This window comes from Polyodon spathula, chromosome 2 (genome assembly GCF_017654505.1).
Source record: "Polyodon spathula isolate WHYD16114869_AA chromosome 2, ASM1765450v1, whole genome shotgun sequence".
Classification (NCBI taxonomy): domain Eukaryota; kingdom Metazoa; phylum Chordata; class Actinopteri; order Acipenseriformes; family Polyodontidae; genus Polyodon; species Polyodon spathula.
In genome coordinates, this window is record NC_054535.1 from 6,412,017 (window position 1) to 6,430,386 (window position 18,370).

Consider the following 18,370-nt stretch of genomic DNA (forward strand, 5'->3'; position numbering starts at 1 on the left):
GGTCAATTGCCACTGTAATTTTAAACTTTCAAATGCTCTTCCACTGCATACTGTGCATTTCCAGTGTTTGTATTATTATTATTATTATTATTATTATTATTATTACTTCTTCAGGGTTTTCTAGTTTTGAAGTTAGTCTGCTTGACATGGACTAAACCACTGGTACTCGGCAATTGACCCTAAAAGTTTGTGAATAGCGCACACAGTGGGAAAAAAAAAACCTCTCAAAAGGCAAAATATTTAAAAGGAAACAGCATAAGCCAGTAGACATTAAAAAAAAAAAGGATTCCAACCCACAAAAACGGCTTTGTGTATTTTATAATAAAACCACAGTAACACTACAGGACTATTGAACACTGCAGCGCTTGTCTTTGCATGGTCAGGCACAGTCTACAGCTTTAACACCTACACTATATTCTGAAAATATTGGGGTCAGGTCAGTTGATCTAAAAAAAGAAAAAACAGCAACAGATTCAATTCATTCAAGCATTTAAAAAAAAAAAAAAAGGAAAATTGGGTAAAGGTTAGTGGTCTTGTAGTAGCTTTCTTTTAAAGATTTAACTGGAGACAGTAGTAACTTAACATTTTGTTAGAAATTGAAGGAATTTTCTATTTCGTCTTGTTGTTGCACAACAACCTCTATACTGCAAAACAACAATGTTTTACAGTAGCAGCAGGCGACTGATATTGTTACCCATCAACACTTGTTCTCATTGAGCATTTGTTAATGTGTTTTTAGGTTAATCAAGTGTTGAGTTGCATGAGGCTGCTTGAAACTGAGCCACAGGCCTGTGAGCCTTTCGTACCTCTGAGACAGGTCACTTTAACTGGATTTAGTGGCCGTCTTTCTGGGCCCTGCTCTCCTAGCTGCACAGATCTCTTCCGCTTTCCAAGTCCGCACGAATACTTCAGTTCATCGGTGGTGAACACAAACCGGATCAGGTAGCGTAGCAGCCTGCGGCCGTCTTTTTTGGAAGAGTTCACTGCCTCATCCCACTGCTTGTTGGTGATGTAAACAGGATAGTTGCCAAGCAACTGCTTACTTCCCTTCAAATGAAAACAAGGACTGTTAAAGAAATAACTGATATGACTAAACATCAAAGTCTGCTAAGCAATAAAAAAAAATTAAACAAAAATACAAATAAAAAAGTAAACTAGAATCGTGTACTGTGGTGTATGCGCAGCCTTTCCCTTCCAAGAACGCCAACACAGGCTCACAGAGAGGGTGACAAGCACACCGAGTGAAAGAATACAGTCAAATACAATACAAAGTACATAGCAGACCAGAACTGAATAATACAATTAAAGTTTGGTGAAGGTTGATACAAAGTCAAGGAAGTTATCGTATTCGTTATCGTAGCAGAGTGTTACATGTGGGCCTGTTAAATGAAATGCATCATTTAAATATTAGTAATACTTCAGGTAAGTCATACTAGATACTGTACTTTATAGAACACTGATTCTGTCCATGTAACAGTTTCGGCTGAGATGTATTCTATTCAATGCACCAATCCGAACTTCCTATATACATTCTGAATTGCCTTTGACTATAATCTTTAATTTACTGCACTTGTATTACTCTGTATCTGCACTGGTTTTCATATAAGGTAATGGCTGCTGATACCAGAATACATGATTCTAGTTAAAAAAAGATTTAGATTAATTTACACACACTGCATTAACACACTAGTATGCTATTGTACAAAAACAAACAAATAACAGGCAGGTATTGAGGTTGGCAGGCAGGCATTGAGATTGGCAGGCAAGAAAAAGCAGCTGCAGCACAAAGTATTCATTGTCAAAATTAGATTCATACAGATGGGTATTTCTGCAAGCTAACACTGTACTGAGCCTCTGGAAGTAAGCACTGTATTGAGCCTCTGTAAGTAAGCACTGTACTGAGCCTCTGTAAGTAAGCACTGCATTGAGCCTCTGGAAGTAAGCACTGTACTGAGCCTCTGCAAGTAAGCACTGTACTGAGCCTCTGCAAGTAAGCACTGTACTGAGCCTCTGTAAGTAAGCACTGTACTGAGCCTCTGCAAGTAAGCACTGTACTGAGCCTCTGCAAGTAAGCACTGTACTGAGCCTCTGTAAGTAAGCACTGTACTGAGCCTCTGCAAGTAAGCACTGTACTGAGCCTCTGTAAGTAAGCACTGTACTGAGCCTCTGCAAGTAAGCACTGTACTGAGCCTCTGTAAGTAAGCACTGTACTGAGCCTCTGTAAGTAAGCACTGTACTGAGCCTCTGTAAGTAAGCACTGTACTGAGCCTCTGTAAGTAAGCACTGTACTGAGCCTCTGTAAGTAAGCACTGTACTGAGCCTCTGTAAGTAAGCACTGTACTGAGCCTCTGTAAGTAAGCACTGTACTGAGCCTCTGTAAGTAAGCACTGTACTGAGCCTCTGTAAGTAAGCACTGTACTGAGCCTCTGTAAGTAAGCACTGTACTGAGCCTCTGTAAGTAAGCACTGTACTGAGCCTCTGTAAGTAAGCACTGTACTGAGCCTCTGTAAGTAAGCACTGTACTGAGCCTCTGTAAGTAAGCACTGTACTGAGCCTCTGTAAGTAAGCACTGTACTGAGCCTCTGTAAGTAAGCACTGTACTGAGCCTCTGTAAGTAAGCACTGTACTGAGCCTCTGTAAGTAAGCACTGTACTGAGCCTCTGTAAGTAAGCACTGTACTGAGCCTCTGTAAGTAAGCACTGTACTGAGCCTCTGTAAGTAAGCACTGTACTGAGCCTCTGTAAGTAAGCACTGTACTGAGCCTCTGTAAGTAAGCACTGTACTGAGCCTCTGTAAGTAAGCACTGTACTGAGCCTCTGTAAGTAAGCACTGTACTGAGCCTCTGTAAGTAAGCACTGTACTGAGCCTCTGTAAGTAAGCACTGTACTGAGCCTCTGTAAGTAAGCACTGTACTGAGCCTCTGTAAGTAAGCACTGTACTGAGCCTCTGTAAGTAAGCACTGTACTGAGCCTCTGTAAGTAAGCACTGTACTGAGCCTCTGTAAGTAAGCACTGTACTGAGCCTCTGTAAGTAAGCACTGTACTGAGCCTCTGTAAGTAAGCACTGTACTGAGCCTCTGTAAGTAAGCACTGTACTGAGCCTCTGTAAGTAAGCACTGTACTGAGCCTCTGTAAGTAAGCACTGTACTGAGCCTCTGTAAGTAAGCACTGTACTGAGCCTCTGTAAGTAAGCACTGTACTGAGCCTCTGTAAGTAAGCACTGTACTGAGCCTCTGTAAGTAAGCACTGTACTGAGCCTCTGTAAGTAAGCACTGTACTGAGCCTCTGTAAGTAAGCACTGTACTGAGCCTCTGTAAGTAAGCACTGTACTGAGCCTCTGTAAGTAAGCACTGTACTGAGCCTCTGTAAGTAAGCACTGTACTGAGCCTCTGTAAGTAAGCACTGTACTGAGCCTCTGTAAGTAAGCACTGTACTGAGCCTCTGTAAGTAAGCACTGTACTGAGCCTCTGTAAGTAAGCACTGTACTGAGCCTCTGTAAGTAAGCACTGTACTGAGCCTCTGTAAGTAAGCACTGTACTGAGCCTCTGTAAGTAAGCACTGTACTGAGCCTCTGTAAGTAAGCACTGTACTGAGCCTCTGTAAGTAAGCACTGTACTGAGCCTCTGTAAGTAAGCACTGTACTGAGCCTCTGTAAGTAAGCACTGTACTGAGCCTCTGTAAGTAAGCACTGTACTGAGCCTCTGTAAGTAAGCACTGTACTGAGCCTCTGTAAGTAAGCACTGTACTGAGCCTCTGTAAGTAAGCACTGTACTGAGCCTCTGTAAGTAAGCACTGTACTGAGCCTCTGTAAGTAAGCACTGTACTGAGCCTCTGTAAGTAAGCACTGTACTGAGCCTCTGTAAGTAAGCACTGTACTGAGCCTCTGTAAGTAAGCACTGTACTGAGCCTCTGTAAGTAAGCACTGTACTGAGCCTCTGTAAGTAAGCACTGTACTGAGCCTCTGTAAGTAAGCACTGTACTGAGCCTCTGTAAGTAAGCACTGTACTGAGCCTCTGTAAGTAAGCACTGTACTGAGCCTCTGTAAGTAAAGTAAGCACTGTACTGAGCCTCTGTAAGTAAGCACTGTACTGAGCCTCTGTAAGTAAGCACTGTACTGAGCCTCTGTAAGTAAGCACTGTACTGAGCCTCTGTAAGTAAGCACTGTACTGAGCCTCTGTAAGTAAGCACTGTACTGAGCCTCTGTAAGTAAGCACTGTACTGAGCCTCTGTAAGTAAGCACTGTACTGAGCCTCTGTAAGTAAGCACTGTACTGAGCCTCTGTAAGTAAGCACTGTACTGAGCCTCTGTAAGTAAGCACTGTACTGAGCCTCTGTAAGTAAGCACTGTACTGAGCCTCTGTAAGTAAGCACTGTACTGAGCCTCTGTAAGTAAGCACTGTACTGAGCCTCTGTAAGTAAGCACTGTACTGAGCCTCTGTAAGTAAGCACTGTACTGAGCCTCTGTAAGTAAGCACTGTACTGAGCCTCTGTAAGTAAGCACTGTACTGAGCCTCTGTAAGTAAGCACTGTACTGAGCCTCTGTAAGTAAGCACTGTACTGAGCCTCTGTACTGAAGTAAGCACTGTACTGAGCCTCTGTAAGTTAGCACTGTACTGAGCCTCTGGAAGTAAGCACTGTACTGAGCCTCTGTAAGTAAGCACTGTACTGAGCCTCTGTAAGTAAGCACTGTACTGAGCCTCTGTAAGTAAGCACTGTACTGAGCCTCTGTAAGTAAGCACTGTACTGAGCCTCTGTAAGTAAGCACTGTACTGAGCCTCTGTAAGTAAGCACTGTACTGAGCCTCTGTAAGTAAGCACTGTACTGAGCCTCTGTAAGCACTGTACTGAGCCTCTGTAAGTAAGCACTGTACTGAGCCTCTGTAAGTAAGCACTGTACTGAGCCTCTGTAAGTAAGCACTGTACTGAGCCTCTGTAAGTAAGCACTGTACTGAGCCTCTGTAAGTAAGCACTGTACTGAGCCTCTGTAAGTAAGCACTGTACTGAGCCTCTGTAAGTAAGCACTGTACTGAGCCTCTGTAAGTAAGCACTGTACTGAGCCTCTGTAAGTAAGCACTGTACTGAGCCTCTGTAAGTAAGCACTGTACTGAGCCTCTGTAAGTAAGCACTGTACTGAGCCTCTGTAAGTAAGCACTGTACTGAGCCTCTGTAAGTAAGCACTGTACTGAGCCTCTGTAAGTAAGCACTGTACTGAGCCCTCTGTAAGTAAGCACTGTACTGAGCCTCTGTAAGTAAGCACTGTACTGAGCCTCTGTAAGTAAGCACTGTACTGAGCCTCTGTAAGTAAGCACTGTACTGAGCCTCTGTAAGTAAGCACTGTACTGAGCCTCTGTAAGTAAGCACTGTACTGAGCCTCTGTAAGTAAGCACTGTACTGAGCCTCTGTAAGTAAGCACTGTACTGAGCCTCTGTAAGTAAGCACTGTACTGAGCCTCTGTAAGTAAGCACTGTACTGAGCCTCTGTAAGTAAGCACTGTACTGAGCCTCTGTAAGTAAGCACTGTACTGAGCCTCTGCAAGTAAGCACTGTACTGAGCCTCTGTAAGTAAGCACTGTACTGAGCCTCTGTAAGTAAGCACTGTACTGAGCCTCTGTAAGTAAGCACTGTACTGAGCCTCTGTAAGTAAGCACTGTACTGAGCCTCTGTAAGTAAGCACTGTACTGAGCCTCTGTAAGTAAGCACTGTACTGAGCCTCTGTAAGTAAGCACTGTACTGAGCCTCTGTAAGTAAGCACTGTACTGAGCCTCTGTAAGTAAGCACTGTACTGAGCCTCTGTAAGTAAGCACTGTACTGAGCCTCTGTAAGTAAGCACTGACTGTACTGAGCCTCTGTAAGTAAGCACTGTACTGAGCCTCTGTAAGTAAGCACTGTACTGAGCCTCTGTAAGTAAGCACTGTACTGAGCCTCTGTAAGTAAGCACTGTACTGAGCCTCTGTAAGTAAGCACTGTACTGAGCCTCTGTAAGTAAGCACTGTACTGAGCCTCTGTAAGTAAGCACTGTACTGAGCCTCTGTAAGTAAGCACTGTACTGAGCCTCTGTAAGTAAGCACTGTACTGAGCCTCTGTAAGTAAGCACTGTACTGAGCCTCTGTAAGTAAGCACTGTACTGAGCCTCTGTAAGTAAGCACTGTACTGAGCCTCTGTAAGTAAGCACTGTACTGAGCCTCTGTAAGTAAGCACTGTACTGAGCCTCTGTAAGTAAGCACTGTACTGAGCCTCTGTAAGTAAGCACTGTACTGAGCCTCTGTAAGTAAGCACTGTACTGAGCCTCTGTAAGTAAGCACTGTACTGAGCCTCTGTAAGTAAGCACTGTACTGAGCCTCTGTAAGTAAGCACTGTACTGAGCCTCTGTAAGTAAGCACTGTACTGATCCTCTGTAAGTAAGCACTGTACTGAGCCTCTGTAAGTAAGCACTGTACTGAGCCTCTGTAAGTAAGCACTGTACTGAGCCTCTGTAAGTAAGCACTGTACTGAGCCTCTGTAAGTAAGCACTGTACTGAGCCTCTGCAAGTAAGCACTGTACTGAGCCTCTGTAAGTAAGCACTGTACTGAGCCTCTGTAAGTAAGCACTGTACTGAGCCTCTGTAAGTAAGCACTGTACTGAGCCTCTGCAAGTAAGCACTGTACTGAGCCTCTGTAAGCTAGCACTGTACTGAGCCTCTAGAAGTAAGCACTGTACTGAGCCTCTGTAAGTAAGCACTGTACTGAGCCTCTGTAAGTAAGCAATGCATGGTACCTCTGGAAGTAAACAATGTACTGTACCTCTGTAAGTAAGCACTGTACCTCTGTAAGATGTTCCTCGGGTTGCGGATGCACAAACTGGTTGTGTTGCTGAAGCACTCTTTTGAAATAGTCTAGGACATCCTGACAGGGCACTGAAATAAAAACAGCACTATGAGCCCACGCTGTTTCAACAGCCTTTTACTTTGTGAAAATGTAGGAGGCGTATTGTTTTTCATTCTGAAATAAAATCATGTTAGAAAAGATCATCTTTCCCTTTAATATTTGTTTTTCAGTTCTAAGCAGCCTACATAAAAACATCTACAAAATACCTTTCTTTCTACGGTTCTTTATTCCTCTACACAATGTCTATATTCACATGTTGTTATTGCGACAAAGAAAAGGATGAGCAAAAAAGAGCACACAGGATAGATGAATGCACTCCTAGTTAAAAATATTAAAATAAACCTATGAGAGACACACATATATGCTGCCTCGCCTCACCTTGCACCAGCATAATCTCTCTGATCACAATCTGCTGCAGACACAGATACCAGACTGGTGCAATTAAACACACACACACACTTCTAACCTTGAACATAAAAGAGTGGGGGCTGCTTGTCAAAAAACAGATAAGGCTGTTCTTACCCGAAGATTCACAGGCATTGGTATCCTTCCATAACAGTAAACTATTTTTAGACTCCAAAACACCTGCAGATTTTGAGAAAACAAATCTTTTGTGTTTTTTTTTTTTTTAACTGGTGATGCCCCTATGATTGTGACAGCTATAAAAAAATAAAACAAACTATACTACATATTATACTATACTACATTAGAAATAACAAATCGTTTCTCTTTTGTAAAACTGGTGGTGCCCCAAAATTTCAGTTAAAATTGGTACAGCTATCAAGAAACGCAAGAACAAACACCCTAATTATTGTTTGAAAAAAATCGTTGGAAGACTAGAAGTTTGACGGAATACTTTTGTACTTAAGGTAAGAAAGTGAATGAGTGCACGTACAGGTTAAAAATATTAGTTTATATCCAAAAAAACGTAAGTAACTCTAGCCAAGTACAAACTGAGATGCCTTAGGTGGCTAAGAGTGAATGATAAAAGTCTGGTGAAGCTTAGTGCAAAATCTAGGAAGTTATCGGAAGTTATGTTATCCCGATGACCAGCCCCTATGTAGAAAATGCATAATTCATTTACATTTATTTAGAACACGTAGTATTTTATGTATTCTGATTGGTCCAAATCAACATGCCAAATGGACTCTGATGATATTTGCAGTTATAGTAGTTATGAAGAGCCTTGTTACAATTATATGTTAATATACCTGGCACACTATCCACTTTCCTTCTGAGGTCCTCATTTTCCTGCTGAAGTGACAGGACCTCTTGTTCCAGCTCCAGACACCTGGGGCAGCACCCCTCCTCCTCCTCCTCCTCTTCCTCTGGGAGCGTGGAAGATGGGTGGCCGTGAGACTCTGAGGTGGCTGGTGATGTCCACCCCTCCAGAGTGTGGGCCGGGGAGGTGGGTAAGGGATCCAAGTCGTTGCCATTGTGACTGTAGGTACTCTGAGAGGGCCGGCTCCCAGAGATCAGGTAGCTCTGGAGAGATTCGGTGAAGACGCGGAGGAAGGCGGAGGTCTGGTGCTTCGTCTGTGCGTACTGCAGCTCCATGTCCGGACTGTCTGAAGTCTGAGGTTCCCCATGAGCTCCCTTTGCCAGCTGACACTCACCTGGCCTTTCCCTGTAACACGTTTCTTCTTGTTTTATGAGGGACAGTACTGACTGGGGTGGCTTGGGGTCCAGGAACTTCCCTTTGTTATTGAGGAGACTTAGCACTCGACTGCACTGCTGGGCAAAGGCATCTAAAATCATGCGATTCTCTGCAAGACATAAAGTATAAAACAATATATCAATAAACAAAAATGCTTGCTTCAGTCAATTACCATCCACGTTAAATGACAATACTTCAGAGCAAACAGTCAACATTAAAGCATGCAAGGTTTGCAGTCCCACACAAGTGGTAAACAGTGCTAGTATGGTAGCTCACCGTCACACATGAGACATCTACAGGTACAGATACAGAACTGTCACACAGGAGCAGTTAACAATTACATCCAGCAGCTGACAGTCTGCGTGCATTCTGGTCCTGTTGCAATCCATGTGCGTTTAGATATGTGCCATTTTTATTTTTTAACTTGGTTTTAGAATGTGATCTGAAACTGTATTTTTGCTACACATATTTAGAAGATGTACAATGCCATACATTCAGTAATTACAGTAACATACATCTACTGTACTTTCAATTCCCCTGTTGCATAAAGCACAATCAATTAATGCCACACAAAACAACCCTGATAACTAAGTAATGTCAGAAATAGTATTCTTTTTTCTTTGTTTAAAAGCGTGACTACTTTTTCCATCCCTATGTATGTATTTGTACCCCCATATAAATCTCTCTTCAATTAATATTTTTTTGCTCTTAATTAATGTTCTTCAGTGGTCCAGTCAAAGTCCTGACTTGAACCCAATTGAAAATTTATGGTAAGACTTGAAAATTTCAGTCATCGACGATCCCAACAAACTTATCAGAACTGGAGCAATTTTCCCATGAAAAATGGGCAAAAATTTCACCATCCTACTGTGCAAAGCTAGTAGAGACCTATCCAAACAGCTCTGGAAAAAATTAAGAGACCACTGCAAAATTATCAGTTTCTCTGGTTTTATTATTTATAGGTATGTGTTTGGGTAAAATGAACATTTTTGTTTTATTCTATAAACTACTGACAACATTTCTCCTAAATTCCAAATAAAAATATTGTCATTTAGAGCATTTATTTACAGAAAATGACAACAGGTCAAAATAACAAAAAAGATGCAGTGTTGTCAGACCTCGAATAATGCAAAGAAAATAAGTTCAGATTCATTTTTAAACAACACAATACTAATGTTTTAACTTAGGAAGAGTTCAGAAATCAATATTTGGTGGAATAACCCTGATTTTCAAGCACAGCTTTCATGCGTCTTGGCATGCTCTCCACCAGTCTTTCACATTGATGTTGGGTGACATTATGCCACTCCTGGCGCAAAAATTCAAGCAGCTCGGCTTTGTTTGATGGCTTGTGACCATCCATCTTCCTATTGATCACATTCCAGAGGTTTTCAATGGGGTTTAGGTCTGGAGATTGGGCTGGCCATGACAGGGTCTTGATCTGGTGGTCCTCCATCCACACCTTGATTGACCTGGCTGTGTGGCATGGAGCATTGTCCTGCTGGAAAAACCAATCCTCAGAGTTGGGGAACATTGTCAGAGCAGAAGGAAGCAAGTTTTCTTCCAGGACAACCTTGTACTTTACCTTACCGTTGGCCTCCACCTGTGAACCATTAAAGTTGCTGTCACATTTTTTGGATAAAAACTCCACTATTGAAGGATCATTGATAAGGCTGTGAATCTGAAGGAAAATGAAGACCAAAAAGCATTCTACAGAAGTTAGAGATAAAGTAATACAAATGCATAGATTAGGGAAAGGGTACAAAATAATATCCAAGTGTTTGGATATCCCAGTGAGCACAGTTGGATCAATAATCAGGAAGTGGAAACTGCATCACATCACCCAGGCTCTGCCAAGAAAAGGCCGTCCCTCAAAACTCAGCGCTCAAACAAGGAGACTTGTGAGAGAAGCCACAGAGAGGCCAACAATCACTTTGAAGGAGCTACATAGTTCAGTGGCTGGGAGTGGAGTAATGGTGCACCAGTCAACCATATCAAGAACTCTGCATAACACTGGCCATTACTCAAAAAGTACCATCTGAAAGCACGTCTGGAGTTTGCCAGAAAGCATGAGAGTGACCCAGCTGCGATGTGGGAAAAGGTTTTGTGGTCAGATGAGACCAAGATAGAGCTTTTTGGCCAAAACTCAAAGCGCTATGTGTGGCGCAAACCTAACACTGCCCATGCCTCAAGACACACCATCCCTACAGTGAAGTAAGGTGGTGGCAGCATCATACTGTGGGGATGCTTCTCATCAGCAGGGACTGGGCATCTTGTTACAATTGAAGGAAGAATGGATGGAGCAAAATATAGGAAAATACTGCAAGAGAATCTGCATCAGTCCGCCAAAAATATGAAGCTTGGGAGGAAATTCACCTTTCAGCAGGACAATGATCCCAAGCACAAGGCCAAAGCAACATTGGAGTGGCTCAAGAACAAAAAGGTTAATGTCCTACAGTGGCCCAGTCAAAGTCCTGATCTCAATCCCATCGAGAATCTGTGGCACTATTTGAAAATTGTGGTCCACAAGCGTTGTCCAACCAACCTGAACAACCTGGAGCAAATCTGCCAAGAAGAATGGGCCAAAATCACTCTGACACTGTGTGCAAAGCTGGTACATACTTACCCCGAAAGACTTAAAGCTGTTATTGCAGCGAAAGGTGGCTCTAGCAAATATTAATGTGTGGGGGTTGAATACTTATTCAAGCAGGATATTTCAGTTTTTTATTTTTCTTAAAAATATTTCCCAACATAAAACCAATGTCACCTTACAATAATTGATTTTGAGTTTCAAGTGTTTTAAAATAAAATTTCGAACAGAACGAAATTTCAGTGTACCATTTGTAATTCAGCAATATGAGAAAATTGGTCAGAGGTCTGAATACCTTTGCAAGGCACTGTATATATATATATATATATATATATATATATATATATATATATATATATATATATATATATATATATATTATATAAATTAATAACTTGACTGCAACCTACAAAACAGACAGCTGTCTATCTGCCTGCAGTATGGTAGACAAACTGTTACCAAAAGTATCACAATCCATGTTTTATCCACGTCAAGGGCTGTAAGTAGATACAAAACATCAATAAATATTACAATTCCTAAGAGATGTCAACTAAAGGCACCGACACAGTACAATAAATAACTAATTAGAAGGGGGTTGATGTAGAGTAGCAGGTTAAGTATGTTCATTAATTGTAATGCAATGCACGCACACACAGGTGGCTCAATGTAACTCGTGCTCTATGTACAAAAGGACTCATTCTGCAATGCTTGCTTTCATGAGGGGTACAGCATGTGTTCTATCTGCAAGCTGACAGATCTCTTACCTGTTCCCACAGTGTATTCTGATTGCTATTCTAGATGATATGGTACAGGCTAGTGTGTACGGTACCCGAAAGCAACACATTAATACATGCATACAATCTCATGGGTACGGTATCAACGGCCCTTTGATTAAATGGAGACCACAGGAACTATTCTGGGTGCCTGTGTTAGCAAGGTTTCAACTGTAAGCCAGTGCTGTGGGAGGAAATTAGCTCAGGCCCCAGGTCCTTGTATTAAACAGATGTCTGCCCCAGTAGCTGGTGTAAAGCTGCTGAGGTTTATAGCTGTCGAATGCTACTCTGGCAATCGAATGCTATTTGCAACCTTAAACCCACCCAACCAAACCATCTGTCTACCACAGCTGAAGCACATCTCTTACAGTATGTGTTTCCCATTACCATCACACTGTACTCTTATCTGCTCGCTGCCACAATGCCCCGCCTCAAGTTCATATATGGATCTGTAATTATACTTCATAGTGAAAGAGGGCGCAGTACTGTTGTTTCCGTTATGAAATAACAGGTTTTGCTATAAGACTCTAGTGATTTAAAAAAAAAAAAAAAAAAAACATCTTAATACAGTTCATGGCATCTCAAGTCCTTCTAGTGACTCTAGCCAAGTTAGAAATAGATATATAAAGCTACACAATTTTATTTCTTGTTAAAATGTTATATCCATCTTTATTAAGCTGGACCTTTTCTAGATGTTATAATATCTGTACTGCAGATTTTTGCACTTCTGAAATTTTCTCATCAGTCAGAATGCATCAAAAAAATATTTTCAGCATTTCTTGGGGCATTTCCATCGAGCTTTCCCACTTCTACTATGTGTTTTTACTTACACATTTTCATTTTCCTATAACTTTAAAGGCTCTTAAAATCATGTCAGAACTAAAATGTCTCAGTGTGCATCTTTATCATTTACATCGTAGCAATGTTTTATCAGTAGGGCTGGGATTCATTTTATTGGCAGCGTTACAGCTTTAAAGAAGTACCAAAAAAACGAATGTTTTGTTTTATCAAATGTAACCCTTTTAAAATAACATCAATGGAAATATCTTTTTCACATTGTACAATAAAACAACAGCACACATCATCCACTTTTGGCTGCACATTTTGAATACATTTCAGTTCCTATTAATATTACAGTACCCGTATTAAAAACCCACGCTATAGTGCAGAATGTAAGCCAACTCTTTATTCATTAGTAACAAACTGTACCTTAAAGATTAAATTGTTTCCCACTTCTAAAGAAAAGGCCATTCCTCTTGGAGGCTTTCAGTGCAATTCAGGTGCAATCGATAGCTCCCTTTACAGTGTGTGATACAGAGTTCTTCTTTGATACACAGTTTATATGCACTGCCTCTTCGATACAGTTTATATGCACTACCTCTTTGATACACAGTTTATATGCACAGCCTCTTTGATACACAGTTTATATGCACTGCCTCTTTGATACAGTTTATATGCACTGCCTCTTTGATACACAGTTTATATGCACTACCTCTTTGATACACAGTTTATATGCACTGCCTCTTTGATACACAGTTTATATGCACAGCCTCTTCTTTGAGTTTATGTATACAGTCTCTTCTTTGATAGTTTATATAGACAGCCTCTTCTTTGATAGTTTATATGTGCTGCCACTTCCTTGATACAGTTTATATGCACTGCCTCTTTGATACACAGTTTATATGCACTGCCTCTTTGATACAGTTTATATGTATTCAATGAAAGGAAGGTGTCCTTGATCTTCAAGAAGAGTACCTGTAGTGTATAAAACCGAGTGGACACTAGTGTACATGTTGCTAGAAAAATGTAGAAAGGGATACATTTTTGTAGAAAGTGGCGTGCAAGCTACAAATTTCAGGCAACGTTGTTGCAAGCAACTGTATCAAAGGACTATTGATTTTGTAGAAGCAACATTACGTCATAGAATAAATCAACCTATGAAAGTGGTGTAAAAGTCATGTAACTAGCTTCTTCGCTGAGTCCTTGAAAAAAACTATTATGGACCGTTTTAAACATAATGTTGTGTTGGCATTATAGTCCAATATTTAAAATTAAATGAAAAAAAACCTGGTTCAGTAGCGATGCTAAAGCATTAAAAGTGTTCATGTTAAACTGCAGCAGTGTGTTAACGGGGTGTGTTAACTGGGTGTTAATGGGGTGTGTTAACAGTGTGTTAATGGGGTGTGTTAACGGGGTGTGTTAATGATGTGTTAACTGGGTGTGTTAGCAATGTGTTAGAGGTGTGTTAGAGATGTGTTAATGATGCGTTAACGGGGTGTGTTAACTGGGTGTTAATGGGGTGTGTTAACGGGGTGTTAATGGGGTGTGTTAAAGGGGTGTTAATGGGGTGTGTTAACGGGGTGTGTTAATGATGTGTTAACTGGGTGTGTTAGCAATGTGTTAGAGATGTGTTAGAGATGTGATAATGATGCGTTAACGGGGTGTGTTAACTGGGTGTTAATGGGGTGTGCTAACAGTGTGTTAATGGGGTGTGTTAACGGGGTGTGTTAATGATGTGTTAACTGGGTGTGTTAGCAATGTGTTAGAGATGTGTTAGAGATGTGATAGAGATGTGTTAGAGATGTGATAATGATGCGTTAACGGGGTGTGTTAACTGGGTGTTAATGGGGTGTGTTAACAGTGTGTTAATGGGGTGTGTTAACGGGGTGTGTTAATGATGTGTTAACTGGGTGTGTTAGCAATGTGTTAGAGATGTGTTAGAGATGTGATAATGATGCGTTAACGGGGTGTGTTAACTGGGTGTTAATGGGGTGTGTTAACAGTGTGTTAATGGGGTGTGTTAACGGGGTGTGTTAACGGGGTGTTAACTGGGTGTGTTAGCAATGTGTTAACCAGATGTGTTAAAGGTGTGTTAATGATGTGTTAACGGGGTGTGTTAACTGGGTGTTAATGGGGTGTGTTAAAGGGGTGTTAATGGGGTGTGTTAACGGGGTGTGTTAATGATGTGTTAACTGGGTGTGTTAGCAATGTGTTAGAGATGTGTTAGAGATGTGATAATGATGCGTTAACGGGGTGTGTTAACTGGGTGTTAATGGGGTGTGTTAACAGTGTGTTAATGGGGTGTGTTAACGGGGTGTGTTAATGATGTGTTAACTGGGTGTGTTAGCAATGTGTTAGAGATGTGTTAGAGATGTGATAGAGATGTGTTAGAGATGTGATAATGATGCGTTAACGGGGTGTGTTAACTGGGTGTTAATGGGGTGTGTTAACAGGGTGTTAATGGGGTGTGTTAACTGGGTGTTAATGGGGTGTGTTAACAGTGTGTTAATGGGGTGTGTTAACGGGGTGTGTTAATGATGTGTTAACTGGGTGTGTTAGCAATGTGTTAGAGATGTGTTAGAGATGTGTTAGAGATGTGTTAGAGATGCGTTAACGGGGTGTTAATGGGGTGTGTTAAAGGGGTGTTAATGGGGTGTGTTAACTGGGTGTTAATGGGGTGTGTTAACAGTGTGTTAATGGGGTGTGTTAAAGGGGTGTGTTAACGGGGTGTTAACTGGGTGTGTTAGCAATGTGTTAACCAGATGTGTTAAAGGTGTGTTAATGACGTGTTAATGGGGTGTATTAACTGGGTATTAATGGGGTGTGTAAACAGGGTGTTAAGTTCATGTTCCCAAGTTATGTTTTCATTGGTCATTTTGTCTCAAAAAAGGCTTTCACTTAATACAGCTTAATTAGTAATAGATAAAGTCAGTCCCTACTTTGTTTTAAAGCCGTTTGAACATTGCAGTTCAGCAGACACTAACAAATATTGTCACACAGTTACTGAGATCTGATTTGTAGAAAAAAAATCCTCACCTGGCATAATTAGAATTCTGTTCAAAACAATATATAATATATATAAACTATAACAATAATCTCATTTCAACTTCTCTATTTACAATTAGTTTTATTTACACAAATAAAACAGAAAAACACAAGACAAAAATAACACATTCAGAACAGAAATGATGAATGGTAAATATCACTAATATAACCTTATACATATTTAAGAATAAAGTGCATTTTATTATACTGAAAAAAAAATGCTGGTGCAAATTATGTGGACACTAAAAAAAAATAGGAAAAATAGTCTAGTAAGACCTCATCTTGAATATTGTGTTCAGTTCTGGTCACCTCGCTATAAAAAAGATATTGCTGCTCTAGAAAGAGTGCAAAGAAGAGCAACCAGAATTATTCCGGGCTTAAAAGGCATGTCATATGCAGACAGGCTAAAAGAATTGAATCTGTTCAGTCTTGAACAAAGAAGACTACGTGGCGGCCTAATTCAAGCATTCAAAATTCTAAAAGGTATTGACAGTGTCGACCCAAGGGACTTTTTCAGCCTGAAAAAAGAAACAAGGACCAGGGGTCACAAATGGAGTTTAGAAAAAGGGGCATTCAGAACAGAAAATAGGAGACACTTTTTTACACAGAGAATTGTGAGGGTCTGGAATCAACTCCCCAGTAATGTTGTTGAAGCTGACACCCTGGGATCCTTCAAGAAGCTGCTTGATGAGATTTTGGGATCAATAAGCTACTAACAACCAAACGAGCAAGATGGGCCGAATGGCCTCCTCTCGTTTGTAAACTTTCTTATGTTCTTATGTTCTTATGACTGTTTCTTATGTATAGCGCTACCCCTCCTCCTCTTCTGTCCTGCCTGTCTTTCCTATACAGTGTATACCCACAAATATTATATTCGTCCCCATCACTCTCAGACAACCACGTTTCTGTAACACCTATCACATCATAGTTACTTGTTAGTGCAGTAGCTTCAAGTTCTAGAATTTTGTTTCTGATACTTCTAGCATTTAGATAAATACATTTAATGGTTGTCTTACCTGAGTTGTTGTTCTTGTTTTGATGCGGTCTCCCTTCTGTTTTTTTGTTGATTTCTCCCCCCTTCCTTTCTAGTTTAAATGCTTCTGAACCTGCTCGAGGATCTTTTCTCCAAGTAGACTGGTTCCCTTGTTATTTAAGTGCAGTCCGTCCCGTCTATACAGATAGTCCTCGTTGTAGAATGTGGTCCAATGATCAAGATAGGTGAAGCCTTCCCGTGTGCACCACGTCTTCAGCCATGCGTTTTGATTAATTATTTCCAGCTGTCCATATGGTCCTTTGCAAGGTGCCGGTAGTATACCAGAAAATACCACAGTTTTGGTTTTCTCTTTTAATTTCCTTCCTAGCTCTCTGAATTTGTTTTTGGTCTGTCTCTTCCAATGTTGTTTGTACCGATGTGGACGACTACTGCCGGGTCGTCTCCTGTTCGTTCTAGGAGCCTGTCCACGTTCTCAGTGATGTGCTTGACCGAGGCTCCCGGAAGGCAGCACACTGTTGTAGTAAGGGGGTCCAAACTGCGAATTGAACTTGCTGTGTTTCTCAATATGGAGTCCCCAACAATCATGACCTCCCTTCTTTTTGCTGTCTGGTCACCACTGTCAATAGGGTCCTGGATGTTGTTCCTTTCATTCTCTTGTTGTTGGTTCTGCTCATCAAAATTCTGAAGTGACTCAAATCTGTTGGTTGTTTTGATTTCTGGTGGTTGTGTTTGACAAAGTTTCTTTTTTTCCCTGCTTCTGCCTACCTGAACCCAGCTGTTCTGACCTTCTATCTCCCTGGTGGCTTTCAGTCTGTTAGGGGTGATGCAGACTTCCATGAATTGTGGGTGTGCCAGTTCCTCAAGATCCTGTTGCTGTCTCACTTCTTCCAGCTCCATTTCTAGCATACTTACTAGTTTATGCAAATCCTGGATCGCGATGCACTTTACGCACACTTGGTTTAGCTCCGCTGGGTTTTCTCGGATTTCCCACATCAAGCAGGTGTCACAGATTACTGGCTTGAAGACCATGCTGAGGGTTTTTTTTTTTGAAGTTTAGTTTCTTCTGCAGCTGTCAACCTGCTTTCAAACTGCTTCTAAACTGCTCCGTACTTTTCCACGCCTGTAATTCTCCCACTCGCTGTCGCTTCCACTCACTGTCGCTGGGAAGACTGCCTCGTTTAACTGCGTTGTTCTGCTGTGCTGTTGGCTCCTTCCCTCGCTCGTGTCCCAGAACGACACTGAATTTGAATCAGCTGCTCCGAGTTTCAGCTTGTTTGTTATCGGAAAAACACACGCAGCTGTTTGACTTTGAGCTGCTGCTGTGTTTCCCCAATGTCCTGTGTTTTCTGATTAAAGCAATTAAAGATGCAATTTCTCCTTACTGCTTCTAAACTGCTCTGTACTTTTCCACACCTGTACTTCTCCCACACGCTGTCACTTCCACTCGCTGTCGCTGGGAAGACTGCTTCGTTTAATAAATAATAAAAAAAAAAAAACAGGTCCCACCTAGAGCAATCATTAAAATCTGCATGCAGTGTTTACTAGCAAGGTGACTTTTCTTTCCAAGTGCATTTTATAGTATGTCCTCTAGTTATAACTCTAATTACATGACAAGAACATTTGACCTGCTAGGAGTTTGTCTTCAATTGAATCAGTCTCTGTAACAGGCTGTTG

The 18,370-nt window shown here is 41.2% G+C and overlaps 1 protein-coding gene across 2 annotated transcripts in view; it reads right to left on the reverse strand.

Annotated features, from left to right (window-relative positions):
- LOC121327469 (BEN domain-containing protein 4-like) overlaps window positions 1-18,370 on the reverse strand; it is a 29,138-nt gene that overhangs the window by 1,459 nt on the left and 9,309 nt on the right. The window contains exons 2-4 of one of the 2 annotated variants that reach the window (XM_041271550.1): window positions 8,072-8,626; window positions 6,798-6,889; window positions 807-1,047 (exon numbers count right to left, since the gene is read on the reverse strand). In XM_041271550.1, coding sequence (XP_041127484.1) covers window positions 807-1,047; window positions 6,798-6,889; window positions 8,072-8,626 — 888 coding nt within the window. Of the gene's footprint in view, window positions 1-806; window positions 1,048-6,776; window positions 6,890-8,071; window positions 8,627-18,370 lie in introns of both variants that reach the window. The other variant, XM_041271540.1, reaches the window with a different exon arrangement.